Genomic DNA, 19,135 nt, shown 5'->3' on the forward strand with positions numbered 1-19,135 from the left:
AAACACAGTGATGTCAGGATTGTGCGCTTTATTGTAGAAAAGCTGTCATACTTAACACACTCCGCTTGCCACGTCAGTTCCATTTGAAACAGCTCCATTAAAAAAAAAGCCTCATTAATCACAATGCAAAACTTTGATTACACAACTCTGTGGCTCAATGATAAAATATATGTACAGTCCGTACATGTTCATTCATTTCATACAGAGGGCTCCCAAGATGCACCATTTCAAACTGAACACACACCTTTTTCTTTCAAGGAACATTGGAAGCAATAACGAGTGCGTAATGGACTTCAGAGCATTGCAATTAATATTCACGTGGAGTACAAGAATCACATCATAACACGGGTGAAGATAACATGTTTCTCCATCCATTTGTCACCATAAATGCCTTCAATACACTTTTCTGTATATATAAATCTGTTGACATCTCATTGTCATGACATGTGCCTCCTTGCTGGCCCCATGTCCTTGTTGTAAATGACTGGTTTCAAATGTGATCTTACAGCCCTTTAAGTCTGTTCCATTAACAAGGATGTCCTGTCAATACAACCAGATAGCTCACATGGGCCCACACTACACGGATGCACGCTTACATCACAATTACATATCAAATCTGATATCCTTTCTTACATTAACATTCCTAAATATACAGGGTTTAAGTACAGATAGATAAACCAATTCTGGTTGTTTCCCAAAAAGAATGAATTCTAAGTTATATTTTATGTATATTGGTTAATAATATGTAGAGCAGTCAAAACAAGTAGAGTCAAAAGGGAAAGCAAAATAGGCCGAAGAAATAGGCTAAGTATTTGGCAAGGTTTTAGGAGGCATATCAATGATTCAGTATACAAAATTGACAGGAATGGAACAATTAGCTCTCATTTTAAATCTTCAGGAAAATAGGATTAAATATAATGTCAACAGATTACTACTGGGTTACTAATCTTTGACCACAAATGGATTGTCCAAGGTATTTGCTTACAATTTAAGTTAACATCAACCATAATTTTGTTACAGCTTCCAGGGGCAAGAATCAGGTATTGTGTCACACTTTGCTCCTGAGTAGGTAAAGTACCGGCGGAGTAGACCAAGACAACATATCAAAAGGGTTGCACAGTTGGTCCATTCCTAATTGTTCTGGTCATTAACATCTACCTATGCTAATAACACTTTTACTTAATGTACCTAAAGAGATAGACATCATGTGGTTTACTCACAAAAGGGGCACCAAAGCCATTTGGCAAATAATGTCAGCGTTTATGAGCATTTATTGATACCAGGAGGCGATATACAGTGCCCTCCGTAATTATTGGGAAAGTGAAGCATTTATTCTTATTTTGGCTCTATACTCAAAGTTTGGACTTGAAATCAAGCAATTACTATGGAGGTAAAGTGCCAGATTTAATTTGAGGTTATTTTCATCCATATCGGGTGAACTGTTTAGAAATTACAGCACTTTTTGTACGTAGTCCCCCCATTTTAGGATACCAAAGGTATTACGACACAGTCACTTATATGTTTATTAAAGTAGTCAAAAGTTTAGTATTCGGTCCCATATTCCTAGCACGCAATAATTACATCAAGATTTTGACTCTACAAACTTGGTGGATGCATTTGCTTTGGTTGTGTTTCAGATTATTTGTGCCCATTAATTAAATAATGTATTGCATCCTTTTTATTGTAAATAAAAACAGAATTTGTTTCTGAATTTCTAACACTTTTACATGAATGTACCATGATTATGGATAATCCTGAATGAAACGTGAACAATGAGTGAGAAAGTTAGATGCACAAATATCATCCACCCCCCCCCAAAATGCTAACCTCCCCTGTTATTATAATGGTGAGAGGTTAGTATGCCTTGGGGGAATTATATTTTTGCATCTGTAACTTTCCCACTCATCATTATTCACAATTCAGTCAGGATAATCCAACATGTTTGTAGTCACAAACTTGATGTAGTCTTTCTGTGCTACAAATATGGGACCAAATACTTAACATTTTACTACTTTAACGCACAAATAAGTGAATTGGGGGGGGGGACCATGTACAAAAAGTGACCAAATTTTTACATGGTTCACCCGATATAGATAAATACCCTCAAGTTAATGCTCACAGTGTGCACTTTAACCTCATGGTCATTGTTCGATTTCAAGAAAAAATGCTTTACCATCCAAATACTTATCGTCTCAGTCTTAAGGCAGATAGTGTGTGTTCTGTGGTCAGAGACAGAGGGGTATTACTAGCTGGCTCTGGGGTGAAGTTTCCCTAAGTACAGATTTAGGATCAGTTTCCCCTTCCCTAATCCTAACCATAAGTGGCTAACCATAATCACCAAAGATCAGCGTGTAGTGGCAACTTCCCCCTACTCCTTACTTGCTGCGCTTGGCTTGTGTGGCTTGGCTCTTGTCGGAGGGCTGCGTGCTGGCCTGTTGTTGTGTGTGGCTACGGAGGTACTGCATGGCCTGAACCTGCTGGAGCCGCCTGCTCAGTTGCTCCTCGCATGCCTGCAGCAGCACCAATGTCCTCTCAGAGTCCCAGCCCAGGACTTGCTCCATGGCCCGTGCACCTTTGTTCACCACCATCTGCAGTTGACAACATTTTTGGTTTGGTTTATTTCATGTTGTATACAGCTAAAATCAGAACCGCAATCTATTCTGAGAAAGACAGAAGTGCAGAGATGGGGGATAGGATAGTCTCTGCGCTGTATAGACATGGCAGAGATTTGCATTAGTTGCTCATGGTTCATGAATGTCAATGGACCACATTGGAATAATATAATGCAGACTTAATAAGTAAATGTTCTTACATTCATTATGTTCAATGTAATTGATATTGTTTTCAAAGATAATTGACTTGGGAGATAAGAGGCTCCGAGTATACTTAGTGGTGTGAAAAGCCCTTGATCTTGGATTTCAAACAGATACAGTTGGGACAAAAATGGTATTCAATATAAGAAATGCAATTCCTTGGTATACAGTGATGTTATTAGAACTGCTCTAAACTTATTTTTTGTTGTCAGGATTACTTGGCATATTTACAGACACTTACTACACGTACTAAAAAAATAAATGCATGTAGTTTGGTTTGGTGATAAGAGTTAACAGCTTGATAAAAGATGTACTTAGGCAGTCCATTTTCACATGCTGTGTATACTGAAATCAAGAGTGCAGAGGGATAGTGCCACCAAGTGGACAGATTATAGAAATTCTCACATATACTGTAGTTGTAGCCTTCCCATTTCCCTCATGTGGTGGAAAGGAAACAATTTCATGCGTCCAAATTCTCTACCCTTCTACCTTAACTGTGCGTTTGTTCACTTCCCTTCGTGGATTTAAAAGGGAAGGAGCTGTGTAATAAACTCCCTCTAACCTGTGCTTACACTAATCGAATGCTTTAAAATACGCGGGGAGAAGTGAACCCTTTCAGGATAATTGGGACGTAATCCAGTGCATCTCAATAATGGAAAGTATTTCTCTCCTGTTCGTTTTTTTCTGTGCACTAAACTGAATAACTTAGGACATATCACTGTGATACTGTGGATACCTACCAGGGACTTTGTTTTCACAATGCATGCCCTTTCATATCAATGCAGATTAAGGAGAGTAGACAAGGAGCGAGTAGACAAGGAGAGGGGTCCACTTTAGTCTATTAATACGATCCTGTATAACCAAATGCAGCGTTTAGCCGTTGGTCTTTGTGACATACCTGCAGCTCCTCATTGGAGAGCCTGGTCTCAGGGCTCGTTTTACCCTTGAGAACCATCAGCGTTCTGGACATGAATCCTGATGCCGAATCTACCGCCAGCCCGTCTGTCACATCCCCATCACCTGACCCTGTGAGACATGGGTTATGGTAGAACACGATCACTCTCACAACACAACTTGGCTGAGCCAGAGGTTTAGAGGCAATATTTCAGGGCTAGTTGTCTATTGCTTAAAGAATGGCTCCATCTAGTGACAAAAAAGCCACACACTGCTTTTACATAAACTACCACAACTTTTGAGTTGAAGTTAAAATGCCTTCCCTCACTTCAAATGGCATTTCCACTCACATAGGTGGATCTTCTAACAGATTGAACCCATTTTATTCCTGATAGTGCTCTCACCGTCATTTCTAGGCTCTGCCTCTTGACCGTCTTCTCTCTCCACTGCCTTGAGGTAGAGCTGGAGCAGTTCCTTGGACTGTCGCTCTTCCTCCCTGCGGTCCAACACTCTCTGTAGAGTGTCCTGGAGATTCAGCGCCTTCCTCTCCGGGAAGCCCAGGGCTGAGGCCAGCTCTAAACAAGGCACGTCCACTAGGGTCTGGAACACGCAACATGTATAGTTATTCTCTCTATTACACATAAAGCAAGCACATAAACATAATGCAAAGAGGGCTTTGCATTGAAGTAGTATAAACAATATTTATACCATACCTGCTGTAGCCATAAATGTTGTTTTTATCTGATGGAATAGGACCTAACTTTAACAAGATATTCTATATTCATACATTTAAATGTGAGAGGGGGGATGGAGGTGGAAATGTTATTGAAGTTACCCTACTTGTAATTCTGCCTCCGACATCAGTATGATGCTGGCCAGGTCCTTCTTGAGTTGCTGGGCCAGGTAGAACCAGGGCTCGATCCCACTGACTGAGCTGTCCACAGCATCGCTCTCAAGATTCACAGACTCCCTGGTCATCCAAGCTGTGCCGCCATCAACTATAGTAGCATGGTATAAAATCACTATGCGTTAGTATGGGAATGCAACCTGGGAGAGCTAAGACAGATGACCAATGCCAGGTAATCAAAGAACAGAGTTTGGTCTTTAACTAGTCAGCCCAAAAAACAAGCAAAGAAACAAACATACTCTTGGAATATAGGCATAGAATGTCAGAGGATGTGCTTTCCCAAGAGGTTGGCTCAAACTGCAGATAGATCAACTTAGAAACCGCAAAATGACGGATCACACAATAGTCGGCTTAAACAATGAATATAGCCTAATATGACAATACATATTTGCATTGACAGAACAGAAAAAGCTTACTTCTTCGTAGTGGGGCCCACGTCTCTTTTTCATGCAAGAGCATAAACTTTGTGTTTGTAGGTAAGCACAAGAAATAGGCCTCATCTTCAACTATTGTCCCATCATCTTCTAATACCACAGAGACGGAGGTACTTGGGCTAAACCCAAGAGATTCGCTTCCTGGGAGGTAGAATTACAGAAAAGTGCATGTATATGGAATGAATGATTACTGACACTTTACTTGAACTTGCCACCATAACAATAGCATGCATCACTCATAACTTAGAAATGATAAATGTAATAATGTAATGACATCTATATGCGTAGCAGTATTTAGCCTTGACACCCTGATTATACCACCTGCATGAGTGTCATGAGCACTTCCTGAATATAAATGGTCAGAAAACATAGTGTGATGACAAAAGTCACAATAGGCAAAACCTACCCCAGGGGGATTCCCTGAAACCCATAGCCCTTTAAGCTAACCTTTGCTAACTTATTGATATCAGAAGCACCGGACAGGGATGAATGCAGAAGTAGTACAGGGCACCATTTGTGGCAGTTTGTGGCAGTTAAGTGGAACATTGCACTTCTGCATTGCTGCATGCTCACTGGAGTGTAATAGGCCTAGATGAAGTGTGTTGCTATCTTTCATTTGTAGTTTGCAGTTGTGTAGCGGAGGGTAAACGCAGTTTACCAACGTTTTCTTTTTGCCCATCAATTTTCTACTTTTTGCAGACCAGCCATCAGAGTTTACACCCCAGTTGATTTTTTTATGAACCTTTATTTAACGAGGCAAGTCAGTTAAGAACAAATTCTTATTTACAATGACGGCCTAGGTGGGTTAACTGCCTTGTTCAGGGGCAGAACGACAGATTTATACCTTTTCAGCTTGGGGATTCGATCTAGCAACCTTTCAGTTACTGGCCCAATGCTCTAACCACTAGGCTACCTGCCGCCCCTATTTACATCACTGTTAGTTTGGTACAGTACTTACTTGCATTATTATCTAGCTACAGTGCATTCAGAAAGTATTCATACCACTTGACTTACTCCTCATTTTGTTGTGTTAAGCCTGAATTCCAAATTGATTCAATAGATTTGTTTCTCACCCATCTACACACAATACCCCATAATGACAATCATGTTTTTAGAAACTGTTGCAAATGTATTGAAAAATCAAATACAGAAATACCTCATTTACATAAGTATTCAAATCGATGAGTGAATACATGTTAGAATCACCTTTGGCAGCGATTACAGCTGTGAGTCTTTTCTAGGTACGTCTCTAAGAGCTTTGCACACCTGGATTGTACAACATTTTCACATTATTCAAGCTCTGTCAAATTGGTTGTTTATCATTGCTAGACAGCCATTGTCATGTCTGCCATAGATGTTCAAGTCGATTTCAGCTTAACCTGTAACCAGACCACTCAGGAACATGAAATGTTGTCTTGAAGCAACTCCAGTGTATATTTGACCTTGTGTTTTTGGTTATGGTCCTGCTGAAAGGTGAATTTGTCTTCTAGTATATGTTGAAAAGCAGACAGCCAGGTTTTCCTCTAGGATTTTGCTTGTGATTTGCTCTATTCCATTTATTTTTATCCTAAAAAAACTCCCTAGTCCCTTTCAATGACAAGCATACCCATAACGAACATAGACAGGGCTCTAACTCCCCTAGCTCCACAATGAAATAGGGTGCAGGCCAGGCAGCAGGCTGTTAGCCAGCCTGCCAGCTTAGTGGAGTCTGCCACTACAGTCAGTGTAGTCAGCTCAGCTATCCCCATTGAGACCGTGTCTGTACCTCGACCTAGGTTGGGCAAAACTAAACATGGCAGTGTTCGCCTTAGCAATCTCACTAGAATAAAGACCTCCTCCATTCCTGCCATTATTGAAAGAGATTGTGATACCTCACATCTCAAAATAGGGCTACTTAATGTTAGATCCCTCACTTCCAAGGCAGTTATAGTCAATGAACTAATCACTGATCATAATCTTGATGTGATTGGCCTGACTGAAACACGGCTTAAGCCTGATGAATTTACTGTGTTAAATGAGGCCTCACCTCCAGGTTACACTAGTGACCATATCCCCCGCGCATCCCACAAAGGTGGAGGTGTTGCTAACATTTACGATAACACATTTCAATTGACAAAAAAAAAAAAAAAAAAACGATGCTTTCGTCTTTTGAGCTTCTAGTCATGAAATCTATGCAGCCTACTCACTTTTTATAGCTACTGTTCACAGGCCTCCTGGGCCATATACAGCATTCCCCACTGAGTTCCCTGAATTCCTATCGGACCTTGTAGTTTTGGTGACTAACATTCACATGGAAAAGTCCACAGACCCACTCCAAAAGGCTTTCAGAGCCATCCTCGACTCAGTGGGTTTTGTCCAACATGTCTCCGGACCTACTCACTGCCACAGTCATACTCTGGACTTAGTTTTGTCCCATGGAATAAATGTTGTGGATCTTAATGTTTTTCCCCATAATCCTGGACTATCGGACCACCATTTTATTACATTTGCAATCGCAATAAATCTGCTCCGATCCCAACCAAGGATCATCAAAAGTCGTGCTATAAAATTCTCAGACAACCCAAAGATTCCTTGATGCCCTTCCAGACTCCCTCTGCCTACCCAAGGACGTCAGAGGACAAAAATCAGTTAACCACCTAACTGAGGAACTCAATGTAACCTTGCGCAATACCCTAGATGCACCCCTAAAAACATTTGTCACAAGAAACTAGCTCCCTGGTATACAGAAAATACCCGAGCTCTGAAGCAAGCTTCCAGATAATTGGAACGGAAATGGTGCCACACCAAACTGGAAGTCTTCCGACTAGCTTGGAAAGACAGTACCGTGCAGTATCGAAGAAGAAAATAACAACAATCCAAAATGTATTTTTGATACTGTCACAAAGCTAACTAAAAAGCAGCATTCCTCAAGAGAGGATGGCTTTCACTTCAGCAGTAATAAATTCATGAACTTCTTTGAGGAAAAGATCATGATTATTAGAAAGCAAATTACAGACTCCTCTTTAAATCTGCGTATTCCTCCAAAGCTCAGTTGTCCTGAGTCTGCACAACTCTGCCAGGACCTAGGATCAAGGGAGACACTCAAGTGTTTTAGTACTATATCTCTTGACACAATGATGAAAATAATCATGGCCTCTTAACCTTCAAGCTGCATACTGGACCCTATTCCAACTAAACTACTGAAAAAGCTGCTTCCTGTGCTTGGCCCTCCTATGTTGAACATAATAAACGGCTCTCTATCCCTCGGATGTGTACCAAACTCACTAAAAGTGGCAGTAATAAAGCCTCTCTTGAAAAAGCCAAACATTGACCCAGAAAATATAAAAAACTAATCGGCCTATATCGAATCTTCCATTCCTCTCAAACATTTTAGAAAAGGCTGTTGCACAGCAACTCACTGCCTTCCTGAAGACAAATAATGTATACAAAATGCTTCAGGCTGGTTTTAGACCCCATCATAGCACTGAGACTGCACTTGTGATGGTTGTAAATTACCTCTTAATAGCGTCAGACCGAGGCTCTGCATCTGCCCTCGTGCTCCTAGACCTTAGTGCTGCTTTTGATACCCTCGATCACCACATTCTTTTGGACAGATTGGAAACCCAAATTGGTCTACACGGACAAGTTCTGGCCTGGTTTAGATCTTATCTGTCGGACAAATCAACTGTAAATTTCGGTGTCACTCAAGGTTCCATTTTAGGACCACTATTGTTTTAATTATATATTTATAACCTTTTGGGGATGTCATTCGTAAACATAATGGTAACTTTCACTGCTAAGCGGATGACACACAGCTGTACATTTCAATGAAACATGGTGAAGCCCCAAAATTGCCCTCGCTGGAAGCCTGCATTTCCGTCATAAGGAAGTGAATGGCTGCAAACGTTCTACTTTTAAACTCGGACAAAACAGAGATGCTTGTTCTAGGTCCCAAGAAACAAAAGAGATCTTCTGTTGAATCTGACAATTAATCTTGATGGTTGTACAGTCGTCTCAAATAAAACTGAAGGACCTCGGCGTTACTCTGGACCCTGATCTCTCTTTTGACGAACATATCAAGACTGTTTCAAGGACAGCTTATTTTAATCTATGTAACATTGCAAAAATCAGAAATTGTCTGTCCAAAAATGATTCAGAAAAATGTATCCATGCTTGTGTCACTTCTAGGTCTAGACTACTGCAATGTTGGCTACTCCTGGCTACTCCTACCCCGGTCAACAGCACTGCACCCCCCACAGCAACTCGCCCAAGCCTTCCCCATTTCTCCTTCTCCCAAATCCAGTCAGCTGATGTTCTGAAAGAGCTGCAAAATCTGTACCCCTACAAATCAGCCAGGATAGACAATCTGGACCCTCTCTTTCTAAAATTATCTGCCGAAATTGTTGCCACCCCTATTACTAGCCTGTTCAACCTCTCTTTCGTGTCGTCTGAGATTCCCAAAGATTGGAAAGCAGCTGCGGTCATCCCCCTCTTCAAAGGGGGGGGACACTCTTGACCCAAACTGCTACAGACCTATATCTATCCTACCCTGCCTTTCTAAGGTCTTCGAAAGCCAAGTCAACAAACAGATTACCGACCATTTCGAATCTCACCATACCTTCTCTGCTATGCAATCTGGTTTCAGAGCTGGTCATGGGTGCACTTCAGCCACGCTTAAGGTCCTAAACGATATCTTAACCGCCATCGATAAGAAACATTACTGTGCAGCCATATTCATTGATCTGGCCAAGGCTTTCGACTCTGTCAATCACCACATCCTCATCGGCAGACTCGACAGCCTTGGTTTCTCAAATGATTGCCTCGCCTGGTTCACCAACTACTTCTCTGATAGAGTTCAGTGTGTCAAATCGGAGGGTCTGCTGTCCGGACCTCTGGCAGTCTCTATGGGGGTGCCACAGGGTTCAATTATTGGACCGACTCTCTTCTCTGTATACATCAATGATGTCGCTCTTGCTGCTGGTGAGTCTCTGATCCACCTCTATGCAGACGACACCATTCTGTATACTTCTGGCCCTTCTTTGGACACTGTGTTAACAACCCTCCAGGCAAGCTTCAATGCCATACAACTCTCCTTCCGTGGCCTCCAATTGCTCTTAAATACAAGTAAAACAAATACAAGCTCTTAAATACAAGTAAAAACCAAAACTAACTACGCTGCCTGCACCTGCCCGCCTGTCCAACATCACAAATCTGGACAGCTCTGACTTAGAATACTTGGACAAGTACAAATACCTAGGTGTCTGGTTGGACTGTAAACTCTCCTTCCAGACCCACATCAAACATCTCCAATCCAAAGTTAAATCTAAAATTGGCTTCCTATTTCGCAACAAAGCATCCTTCACTCATGCTGCCAAACATACCCTTGTAAAACTGACCATCCTACCAATCCTCGACTTCGGCGATGTAATTTACAAAATAGCCTCCAATACCCTACTCAACAAATTGGATGCAGTCTATCACAGTGCAATCCGTTTTGTCACCAAAGCCCCATATACTACCCACCATTGCGACCTGTACGCTCTCATTGGCTGGCCCTCGCTTCATACTCGTCGCCAAACCCACTGGCTCCATGTCATCTACAAGACCCTGCTAGGTAAAGTCCCCACTTATCTCAGCATCTCCCACCTGTAGCACACGCTCCAGCAGGAATATCTCTCTAGTCACCCCCAAAACCAATTATTTCTTTGGCCGCCTCTCCTTCCAGTTCTCTGCTGCCAATGACTGGAACGAACTACAAAAATCTCTGAAACTGGAAGCACTAATCTCCCTCACTAGCTTTAAGCACCAACTGTCAGAGCAGCTCACAGATTACTGCACCTGTACATAGCCCACCTATAATTTAGCCCAAACAACTACCTCTTTCCCTACTGTATTTATTTATTTATTTTGCTCCTTTGCACCCCATTATTTTTATTTCTACTTTGCACATTCTTCCACTGCAAATCTACCATTCCAGTGTTTTACTTGCTATATTGTATTTACTTTGCACATTCTTCCACTGCAAATCTACCATTCCAGTGTTTTACTTGCTATATTGTATTTACTTTGCCACCATGGCCTTTTTTTGCCTTTACCTCTCTTATCTCACCTCATTTGCTCACATCGTATATAGACTTGTTTATATTGTATTATTGACTGTACGTTTGTTTTACTCCATGTGTAACTGTGTTGTTGTGTGTCAAACTGCTTTGCTTTATCTTGGCCAGGTCGCAATTGTAAATGAGAACTTGTTCTCAACTTGCCTACCTGGTTAAATAAAAATAAATAAAATAAGTAAAATGTTCTACTTTCCGGCTACCCGGATAAAGCACTAAATAAACTTCAGTTAGTGATAAATATGGCTGCTAGAATCCTGACTAGAACCAAAAATGTGATCATATTACTCCAGTGCTAGCGTCCCTACACTGGCTTCCTGTTAAGGCAAGGGCTGATTTCAAGGTTTTACTGCTAACCTACAATGCATTACATGGGCTTGCTCCTACCCATCTTTCCGATTTGGCCCTACCGTACATACCTACATGTACGCTATGGTCACAAGACGCAGGCCTCCTAATTGTCCCTAGAATTTCTAAGCAAACAGCTGGAGGCAGGGCTTTCTCCTATAGAGCTCCATTTGTATGGAATGGTCTGCCTACCCATGTGAGAGACGCAGACTCGGTCTCAACCTTTAAGTCTTTACTGAAGACTCATCTCTTCAGTAGGTCATATAATTGAGTGTAGTCTGGCCCAGGAGTGTGAAGGTGAACTGAAAGGCACTGGAGCAACGAACCGCCCTTGCTGTCTCTGCCTGGCCGGTTCCCCTCTCTCCACTGGGATTCTCTGCCTCTAACCCTATTACAGGGGCTGAGTCACTGGCTTACTGGTGCTCTTCCATGCCATCCATAGGAGGTGTGCGTCACTTGAGTGGGTTGAGCCACTGACGTGGTCTTCCTTTCCTTGGGTTGTGCCGTGGCGGAGATCTTTGTGGGCTATTCTCGGCCTTGTCTCAGGATGGTAAGTTGGTGGTTATAGATATCCCTCTAGTGGTGTGGGGGCTGTGCTTTGGAAAAGTGGGTGGGGTTATATCCTGCCTGTTTGGCCCTGTCCGGGGGTATCATCAGATGGGGCCACAGTGTCTCCTGACCCCTCCTGTCTCAGCCTACAGTATTTATGCTGCAGTAGTTTGTGTCGGGGGGCTAGGGACAGTCTGTTATATCTGGAGTATTTCTCCTGCCTTTCCCGGTGTCCTGTGTGAATTTAAGTATGCTCGCTCTAATTCTCTCTTTCTCTCTCTCGGAGGACCATGCCTCAGGACTACCTGGCATGATGACTCCTTGCTGTTTGACCATGCTGGTCATTTATGAACATTTGAACATCTTGGCCATGTCCTGATATAATCTTCACCCGGCACAGCCAGAAGAGGACTGGCCACCCCTCATAGCCTGGTACCTATCTAGGTTTTTTCCTAGGTTTTGACTTTTCTAGGGAGTTTTTCCTAGCCACCGTGCTTCTACGTCTGTATTGCTTGCTGTTTGGGGTTTTAGGCTGGGTTTCTGTACAGCACTTTGAGATATCAGCTGATGTAAGAAGGGCTATATAAATACATTTGATAACGATGCAGCCACCACCATGCTTGAAAATATGAAGAGTGGTACTCAGTGATGTGTTTGACCCAAAGATAACGCTTTGTATTCAAAACAGGATGCATGTTTTGGAATATCTTTACAAGCTTCCCTTTTTTCACTCTGTCAATTAGGTTAGTATTGTAGACTAACTACAATGTTGTTGATTCCTCCTATCACCGCTGTTAAACTCTGTTTTAAAGTCAACATTGGCGTCATGGTGAAATCCCTGAGCAGTTTTCCTTCCTCTCCGGCAAGTGAGTTAGGAAGGATGCCTGTATCTTTATAGTGACAGGGTGTATACATACACCATCCAAAGTGTAATTAATAACTTCACCCATGCTGAAAGGGATGTTCAATGTCTGTTGTTTAAAATAACAATCCCCCATCTTCCAATAGGTGCCCTTCTTTGCGAGGCTTTGGAAAACCTCCCTGGTCTTTGTGGTTGAAATTCACTGCTCGACTGAAGAACCTTACAGATAATTGTATGTGTCTGGTACAGAGATGAGGTAGTCATTCAAAAATCATATTAAAACACTATTATTGCACTGTGACCCAAAATCTCAACTTAATCCATTTTAAAATCAGGCTGTAACACAACAAAATGTGGAAAAGGTCAAGGAGTGTGAATACTTTCTGAAGGCACTGTATGCATTTCCACAAAACACATGATTATACTTATTATCTAGTAGTATTCTAGATCTTGTGTCCAGGCCAGGGATGTGAGCTTTGTTAAGACAGCACCACGCCTAGTGAGTAGCATTTTAGGAATTTAAGGGATGTCCCATAGAGGTTTGAGGTAAAATGTGTTTTATATTGGATTTTCGGTTCACTTCATCACTAGCTATTGAACCAAGCCTTCCATGGCTATGAAGATGGTATATTTTGATTCAGGGATGGATGGAAAACAATTCACAATGTTTTTATTACATCAAATATTTAAAAAAAGTAAGATTTAAGATTTCAAACCGTTAATAGCTCTTATATAAATGGCGTGCCATGACTATGGAAATGATCCAGTGCTGCCCCATAACAACAAGCAGCTACAATCATAGCTATGGTCTATGATCTTTGTCTTTCTTTCCACAAACACACACAATGGTGTTTTTTGGTTGCTATTTTAGTGACTCGTCAGTAGCCTAACGAATCGCATCGGTAAGATAGTCATTCATTTGACTGCCTAATTTGCATACTGGTAGTCTATGGCAATTACCTGCAAAAAAATTACTTAAAAGGAAGCTTGAAGCCTGCGTTAGTCAGCAGACTCTTACAAGATTCTTTAAGAAGAAATGTGGGTTAGTTGTTAAACAGGTTTTTCTTTAAAATGTTGTATAAATGACATACTACAATTCAAAAAGATAGTTACAAATGCAAATTATTTGATTTAACTGTTGTTGTTCTCTTCCTCTTGTTGTCTTAGCTAGCTCTTCCAATCAACACCTGTGATTGCTTTATGTCTCTCTCTAATATCAATATGCCTTGTATACTGTTGTTTAGGATAGTTATCATTGTTTTAGTTTACTGCAGAGCCCCTAGTCCCACTCAACATGCCTCAGATACCTCCTTTGTCCCACCTCGCACACATGCGGTGACCTCACCCAGCATAACTAGTGCATCCAGAGATATACAAGCTCTCTCGTTACTCAATGACAGTAAGAGAGGTAACCATAAAAGCCTTGGTTTCATGCATGTTAACATCAGAAGCCTCCTCCCTAAGTTTGTTTTACTCACTGCTTTAGCACACTCCGCTAATCCTGATGTCTTTGCCGTGTATGAATCCTGGCTTAGGAAGGCTATCAAATATTCGGAGATTTCTATCCCCAACATTTCCGTCAAGATCGAACTGCCAAAGGGGGAGGAGTTGCAATCTACTGCAGAGATCGCCTGCAAAGTTCTGCCATACTTTCCAGGTCTATGCCCAAACAGTTCGAGCTTCTAATTAAAAAAATCCATCTCTCCAGAAATAAGTCTCTCAATGTTGCCACTTGTTATAGACCCCCCTTAGCTCCCAGCTGTGCCCTGAACACCATATGTGAATAGATTGCCCCCCACCTATCTTCAGAGTTCGTTCTGTTCGGTGATCTAAACTGGGATATGCTTAACAGCCCGGCAGTCCTACAATCTAAGCTAGATGCCCTCAATCTCACACAAATTATCAAGGAACCCACCAGGTACAACCCCAAATCCGTAAACATGGGCACCCTCATAAATATTATCCTGACCAACTTGCCCTCCAAATCCACTGCTGTTTTCACCTCTGCTGATCTCAGCGATCACTGCCTCATTGCCTGCATCCGTTATGAATTCGCAGTCAAACGACCACCCCTCATCACTGTCAAACGCTCCCTAAAACACACAAACGCCTTTCCAATCAACCTGGCCCGGGTATCCTGGAAGGATATTGACCTCATCCCGTCAGTAGAGGATGCCTGGTCGTTCTTCAAAAGTAATTTCCTCACCATCTAAAATAAGGCCCCTTTCAATTTTTTTTTAGAACTAAGAACAGATATAGCCCTTGGTTCACTCCAGACCTAACCCCCCTCGACCAGCACAAAAACTTCCTGTACTAGCATCGAATAGTCCCCACGATATGCAACTTTTCAGAAAAGTCAGGAACCAATACACGCAGTCAGTTAGGAAAGCAAAGGCTAGCTTTTTCAAACAGAAATTTGCATCCTGTAGCTCTAACTCCAAAATGTTTTGGGACACTGTAGTCCATGGAGAATAAGAGCACCTCCTCCCAGCTGCCTACTGCACTGAGGCTAGGAAACACTGTCACCACCGATAAATCCACGATAATCAATCATTTCAATAAGCATTTCTCTACGGCTAGCCATGCTTTCAACCTGGCTACCCCAACAGCTACTTGCCCAAGCCTCCCCAGCTTCTCCTTCACCCAAATAGCAGATGTTCTGAAAGAGCTGCAAAACCTGTACCCTCTGTACCCTCTCTAAAATTATCCGCCTCCATTGTTGCAACCCCTATTACCAGTCTGTTCAACCTCTCTTTCGTATCGTCCGAGATTCCTAAAGATTGGAAAGCTGCCGTGGTCATCCCCCTCTTCAAAGGGGGTGACAATCTAGACCCAAACCAATCCTGCCTTTCTAAAGTCTTCGAAAGCCAAGTTAACAAACAGATCACTGACCATTTTGAATCCCACCGTACCTTCTCCGCTGTGCAATCCGGTTTCCGAGCTGGTCAGCCACGCTCAAGGTGACCTCAGCCACGCTCAAGGTACTAAACGATATCATAACCGCCATTGATAAAAGACAGTACTGTGCAGCCGTCTTCATCGACCTGGCCAAGGCTTTCGACTCTGTCGAGGTACGGTGACAGAGTCGAAAGCCTTGGCCAGGCCGATGAAGACGGCTGCACAGACGGCTGCACAATGGCGGTTATGATATTGTTTAGTACCTTGAGCGTGGCTGAGGTGCACCTTGAGCATGGCTGACCAGCTCGGAAACCGGACTGCACACCGTATTCTTATCGGCAGACTGAACAGCCTTGGTTTCTCAAATGACTGCCTCGTCTGGTTCACCAACTACTTCTCAGATAGAGTTCAGTGTGTCAAATCGGAGGGCCTGTTGTCCGGACCTCTGGCAGTCATTATGGGGGTACCACAGGGTTCAATTCTCAGGCCGACTCCTTTCTCTGTATATATCAACGATGTCGCTCTTGCTCCGGGTGATTCCCTGATCCACCTCTACGCAGATGACACCATTCTGTGTACATCTGGCCCTTCTTTGGACACTGTTAACAAACCTCCAAACAAGCTTCAATGCCATACAACACTCCCGAGGCCTCCAATTGCTCTTAAAACGCTAGCAAAACTAAATGCATGCTTTTCAACCGATCGCTGCCCGCACCCGCCCGCCCGCCCGACTAGCATCACTACTCTGGAAGGTTCTGACTTAGAATATGTGGACAACTACAAATACCTATGCATCTGGCAAGACTGTAAACTCTCCTTCCAGACTCATATTAAACATCTCCAATCCAAAATTAAATCTAGAATTGGCTTCCTATTTCGCAACAAAGCCTCCTTCACTTACGCCGCCAAACATACCCTCGTAAAACTGACTATCCTACCGATCCTCGACGATGTCATTTACAAAATAGCCTCCAACACTCCAGCAAATTGGATCCAGTTTATCACAGCGCCATCCGTTTTGTCACCAAAGCCCCATATACCACTCTCAACACTGCGACCTGTATGCTCTCGTCGGTTGGCCCTCGCTACATATTCGTCGCCAGACCCACTGGCTCCAGGTCATCTAGAAGTCTTCGCTAGGTAAAGCTCCACCTTATCTCAGCTCACTGGTCATGATAACCACACCCACCGGTAGCACGCGCTCCAGCAGGTTTTTCTCACTGGTCATCCCCAAAGCCAACACCTCCTTTAACAGCCTTTCCTTCCAGTTCTCTGCTGCCAATGACTGGAACGAATTGCAAAAATCGCTGAAGTTGGAGACTTATATCGCCCTCACTAACATTAAACATCAGCTATCAGAGCAGCTAACTGATCGCTGCAGCTGTGCACAGCCCATCTGTAAATAGCCCATCCAATCTACCTACCTCATCCCCATATTGTTTTAATTTACTTTCTTTTGCACACCAGTATTTCTACTTGCACATCATCTGCACATCTATCACTCCAGTGTTAATGTGCTAAATTGTAATTACTTCGCTACTATGGCCTATTTATTGCCTTACTTCCTCACGCCATTTGCACACACTGTATATAGACTTTCTATTGTGTTGTTGAATGTACATTTGTTTATTCCATGTGTAACTCTGTTGTTGTTTGTGTCACAGTGCTTTGCTTTATCTTGGCCAGGTCGCAGTTGAAATAAAGGTGAAATAAATAAATAAAAATGTCTAAATAGTTTTAACTTAATGTTTGTCATCTCCAGCACCACCCCAACATCAACATATGTTAAAGTGGCACATGTCTATGTTTTGTAGTAAAACAAGAGAGGAAGACAAGTGCTTCCAATGATATAAACCAATTAGCAGAAAATTAGTAGGCAATGTCTACTTGTAACTGGTTAAAAGCACACTATGCACACCAATGTCATTGGATGTTGATGTTGGGGTGGTACTGGAGATTATGAATATGACGTTTTTTTTTTAACATTTCCCTTTAACATGTATGGGCCCAGAACTTAAATGAACAACTGTTTATTTGAGAGACACGTTTTCCTATTTGTATGATTTAAAAATGTAACTTTTTTTCAAGATAATTCAGGCTATTTACTTTATTTATGTTTTTAAAAAATACATAATTTTAAGAACAAACATAATTGTGGCAATTCATATCTTAAAGTCAAATACTTTCATCTCAAGAGAAGACAGGTTAAATGTAAAAACAAATTAAAAGGTGTAATGTTCTCTTACATAGAAAATAAGAGAGAAAATATAGAAAATATAGAAAATATTCCTTATCAGATAGGACCTTGGCAATATCCCAAAAAACAAACAAGAAAAAAAGTATGGATTGTTCTCCATCCACCCCTGATTCCGAATATACTATCTTCATAGTCATGGCATGGTTGGTTCAATAGCAATTGACTAGAGAAAACAGATATACACCGAATATCCAGTATACAACTAATTTTACCTCGGTCTGCTGAGGTGCCATATCTAATTCAATCAAGTTTGTACAAGTCGAATATGTAGAGCACACAGAGCAAAATGTTGCTCATACAGTTTCCAGAATGTAGTGATGATTCACGAAGATTAGAGATCATAGTTGACTGCCAGTTGATTTCCCAATGAACGAATAATAGATACTGTAAACATTATATGATTTAACAGCTGATACAGTGGCAACGTTTGCTGCTACATACAGATACCTACCTACCTGGCGCTAGGCTAGCAAAATGTATTCTGCATTTGGGTTTTATTTATATGACACGTAGTTACAATGACTTGTCTTCATTAAGGAGGAATGCATGCTCCCAGCTCATCAGGAATACTATCTATAGTAGCTACCAAAACTATTATAACACACGCAAAGAACTTTTCTGTAGCTATCTAACCTTAGCTAGCTAACTTAGCTAGTTGTGGTTGGCTAGACAGCTGTTTACAACATTCATTAGCGTACCTTTAATCTTTAGTTGGTCCAGAGAAGGAACAACCAAACCGTATGATTGTTGTCGCGTAAAATTACACACCTTACAAGGTTTTAGTTCAGACATCACTCTTTTGTTATGCCGAAAGTTAAATAACCTTACGGAAGTTTACTGCATGCACCTTCTTGGCAGATTCAAATGCGAACACGGATGTCCTGACATGATGTCATGGGAAATGTAGTGTTATGCGATTTAAAGTCAAAGTTCTGATTTTGAAATTGTAATAAAATAAATGCATATAAAAAATAAAATAAAATGTAAAAAATATATATCTAAACCAAACCAAACCTAACAGTCGTTTACGGTATTCTTGACATATCTGCAAAAACGGAAGTCCTGAGCTTGGAACTAA

At 41.8% G+C, this 19,135-nt stretch overlaps 1 protein-coding gene across 1 annotated transcript; it reads right to left on the reverse strand.

Moving 5' to 3' along the window:
• Positions 1–11: 11 nt before the first annotated feature.
• Positions 12–19,124, reverse strand: dffa (DNA fragmentation factor, alpha polypeptide). The gene is made up of 6 exons (XM_021616102.2): positions 18,756–19,124; positions 5,031–5,189; positions 4,548–4,705; positions 4,112–4,307; positions 3,712–3,839; positions 12–2,588 (listed from the first exon to the last, which is right to left on the reverse strand). The coding sequence occupies exons 1-6, from the start codon at positions 18,847–18,849 to the stop codon at positions 2,376–2,378; spliced, it is 948 nt and encodes a 315-aa protein (XP_021471777.2). The 5' UTR covers positions 18,850–19,124; the 3' UTR covers positions 12–2,375.
• Positions 19,125–19,135: the final 11 nt, after the last annotated feature.

This window comes from Oncorhynchus mykiss, chromosome 9 (genome assembly GCF_013265735.2).
Source record: "Oncorhynchus mykiss isolate Arlee chromosome 9, USDA_OmykA_1.1, whole genome shotgun sequence".
NCBI lineage: Eukaryota > Metazoa > Chordata > Actinopteri > Salmoniformes > Salmonidae > Oncorhynchus > Oncorhynchus mykiss.

Coding starts and splice junctions, on each gene's coding strand:
- dffa (XM_021616102.2), bottom strand. CDS start 18,849: ATGTCTGAACTAAAACCTTGTAAGGTGTGTAATTTTACGCGACAACAA. Junction 4,706..5,030: donor GTGGGCCCCACTACGAAGAA/GTAAGCTTTTTC, acceptor ATGCTACTATAG/TTGATGGCGGCACAGCTTGG. Junction 2,589..3,711: donor TCTCCAATGAGGAGCTGCAG/GTATGTCACAAA, acceptor TGTCAACTGCAG/ATGGTGGTGAACAAAGGTGC.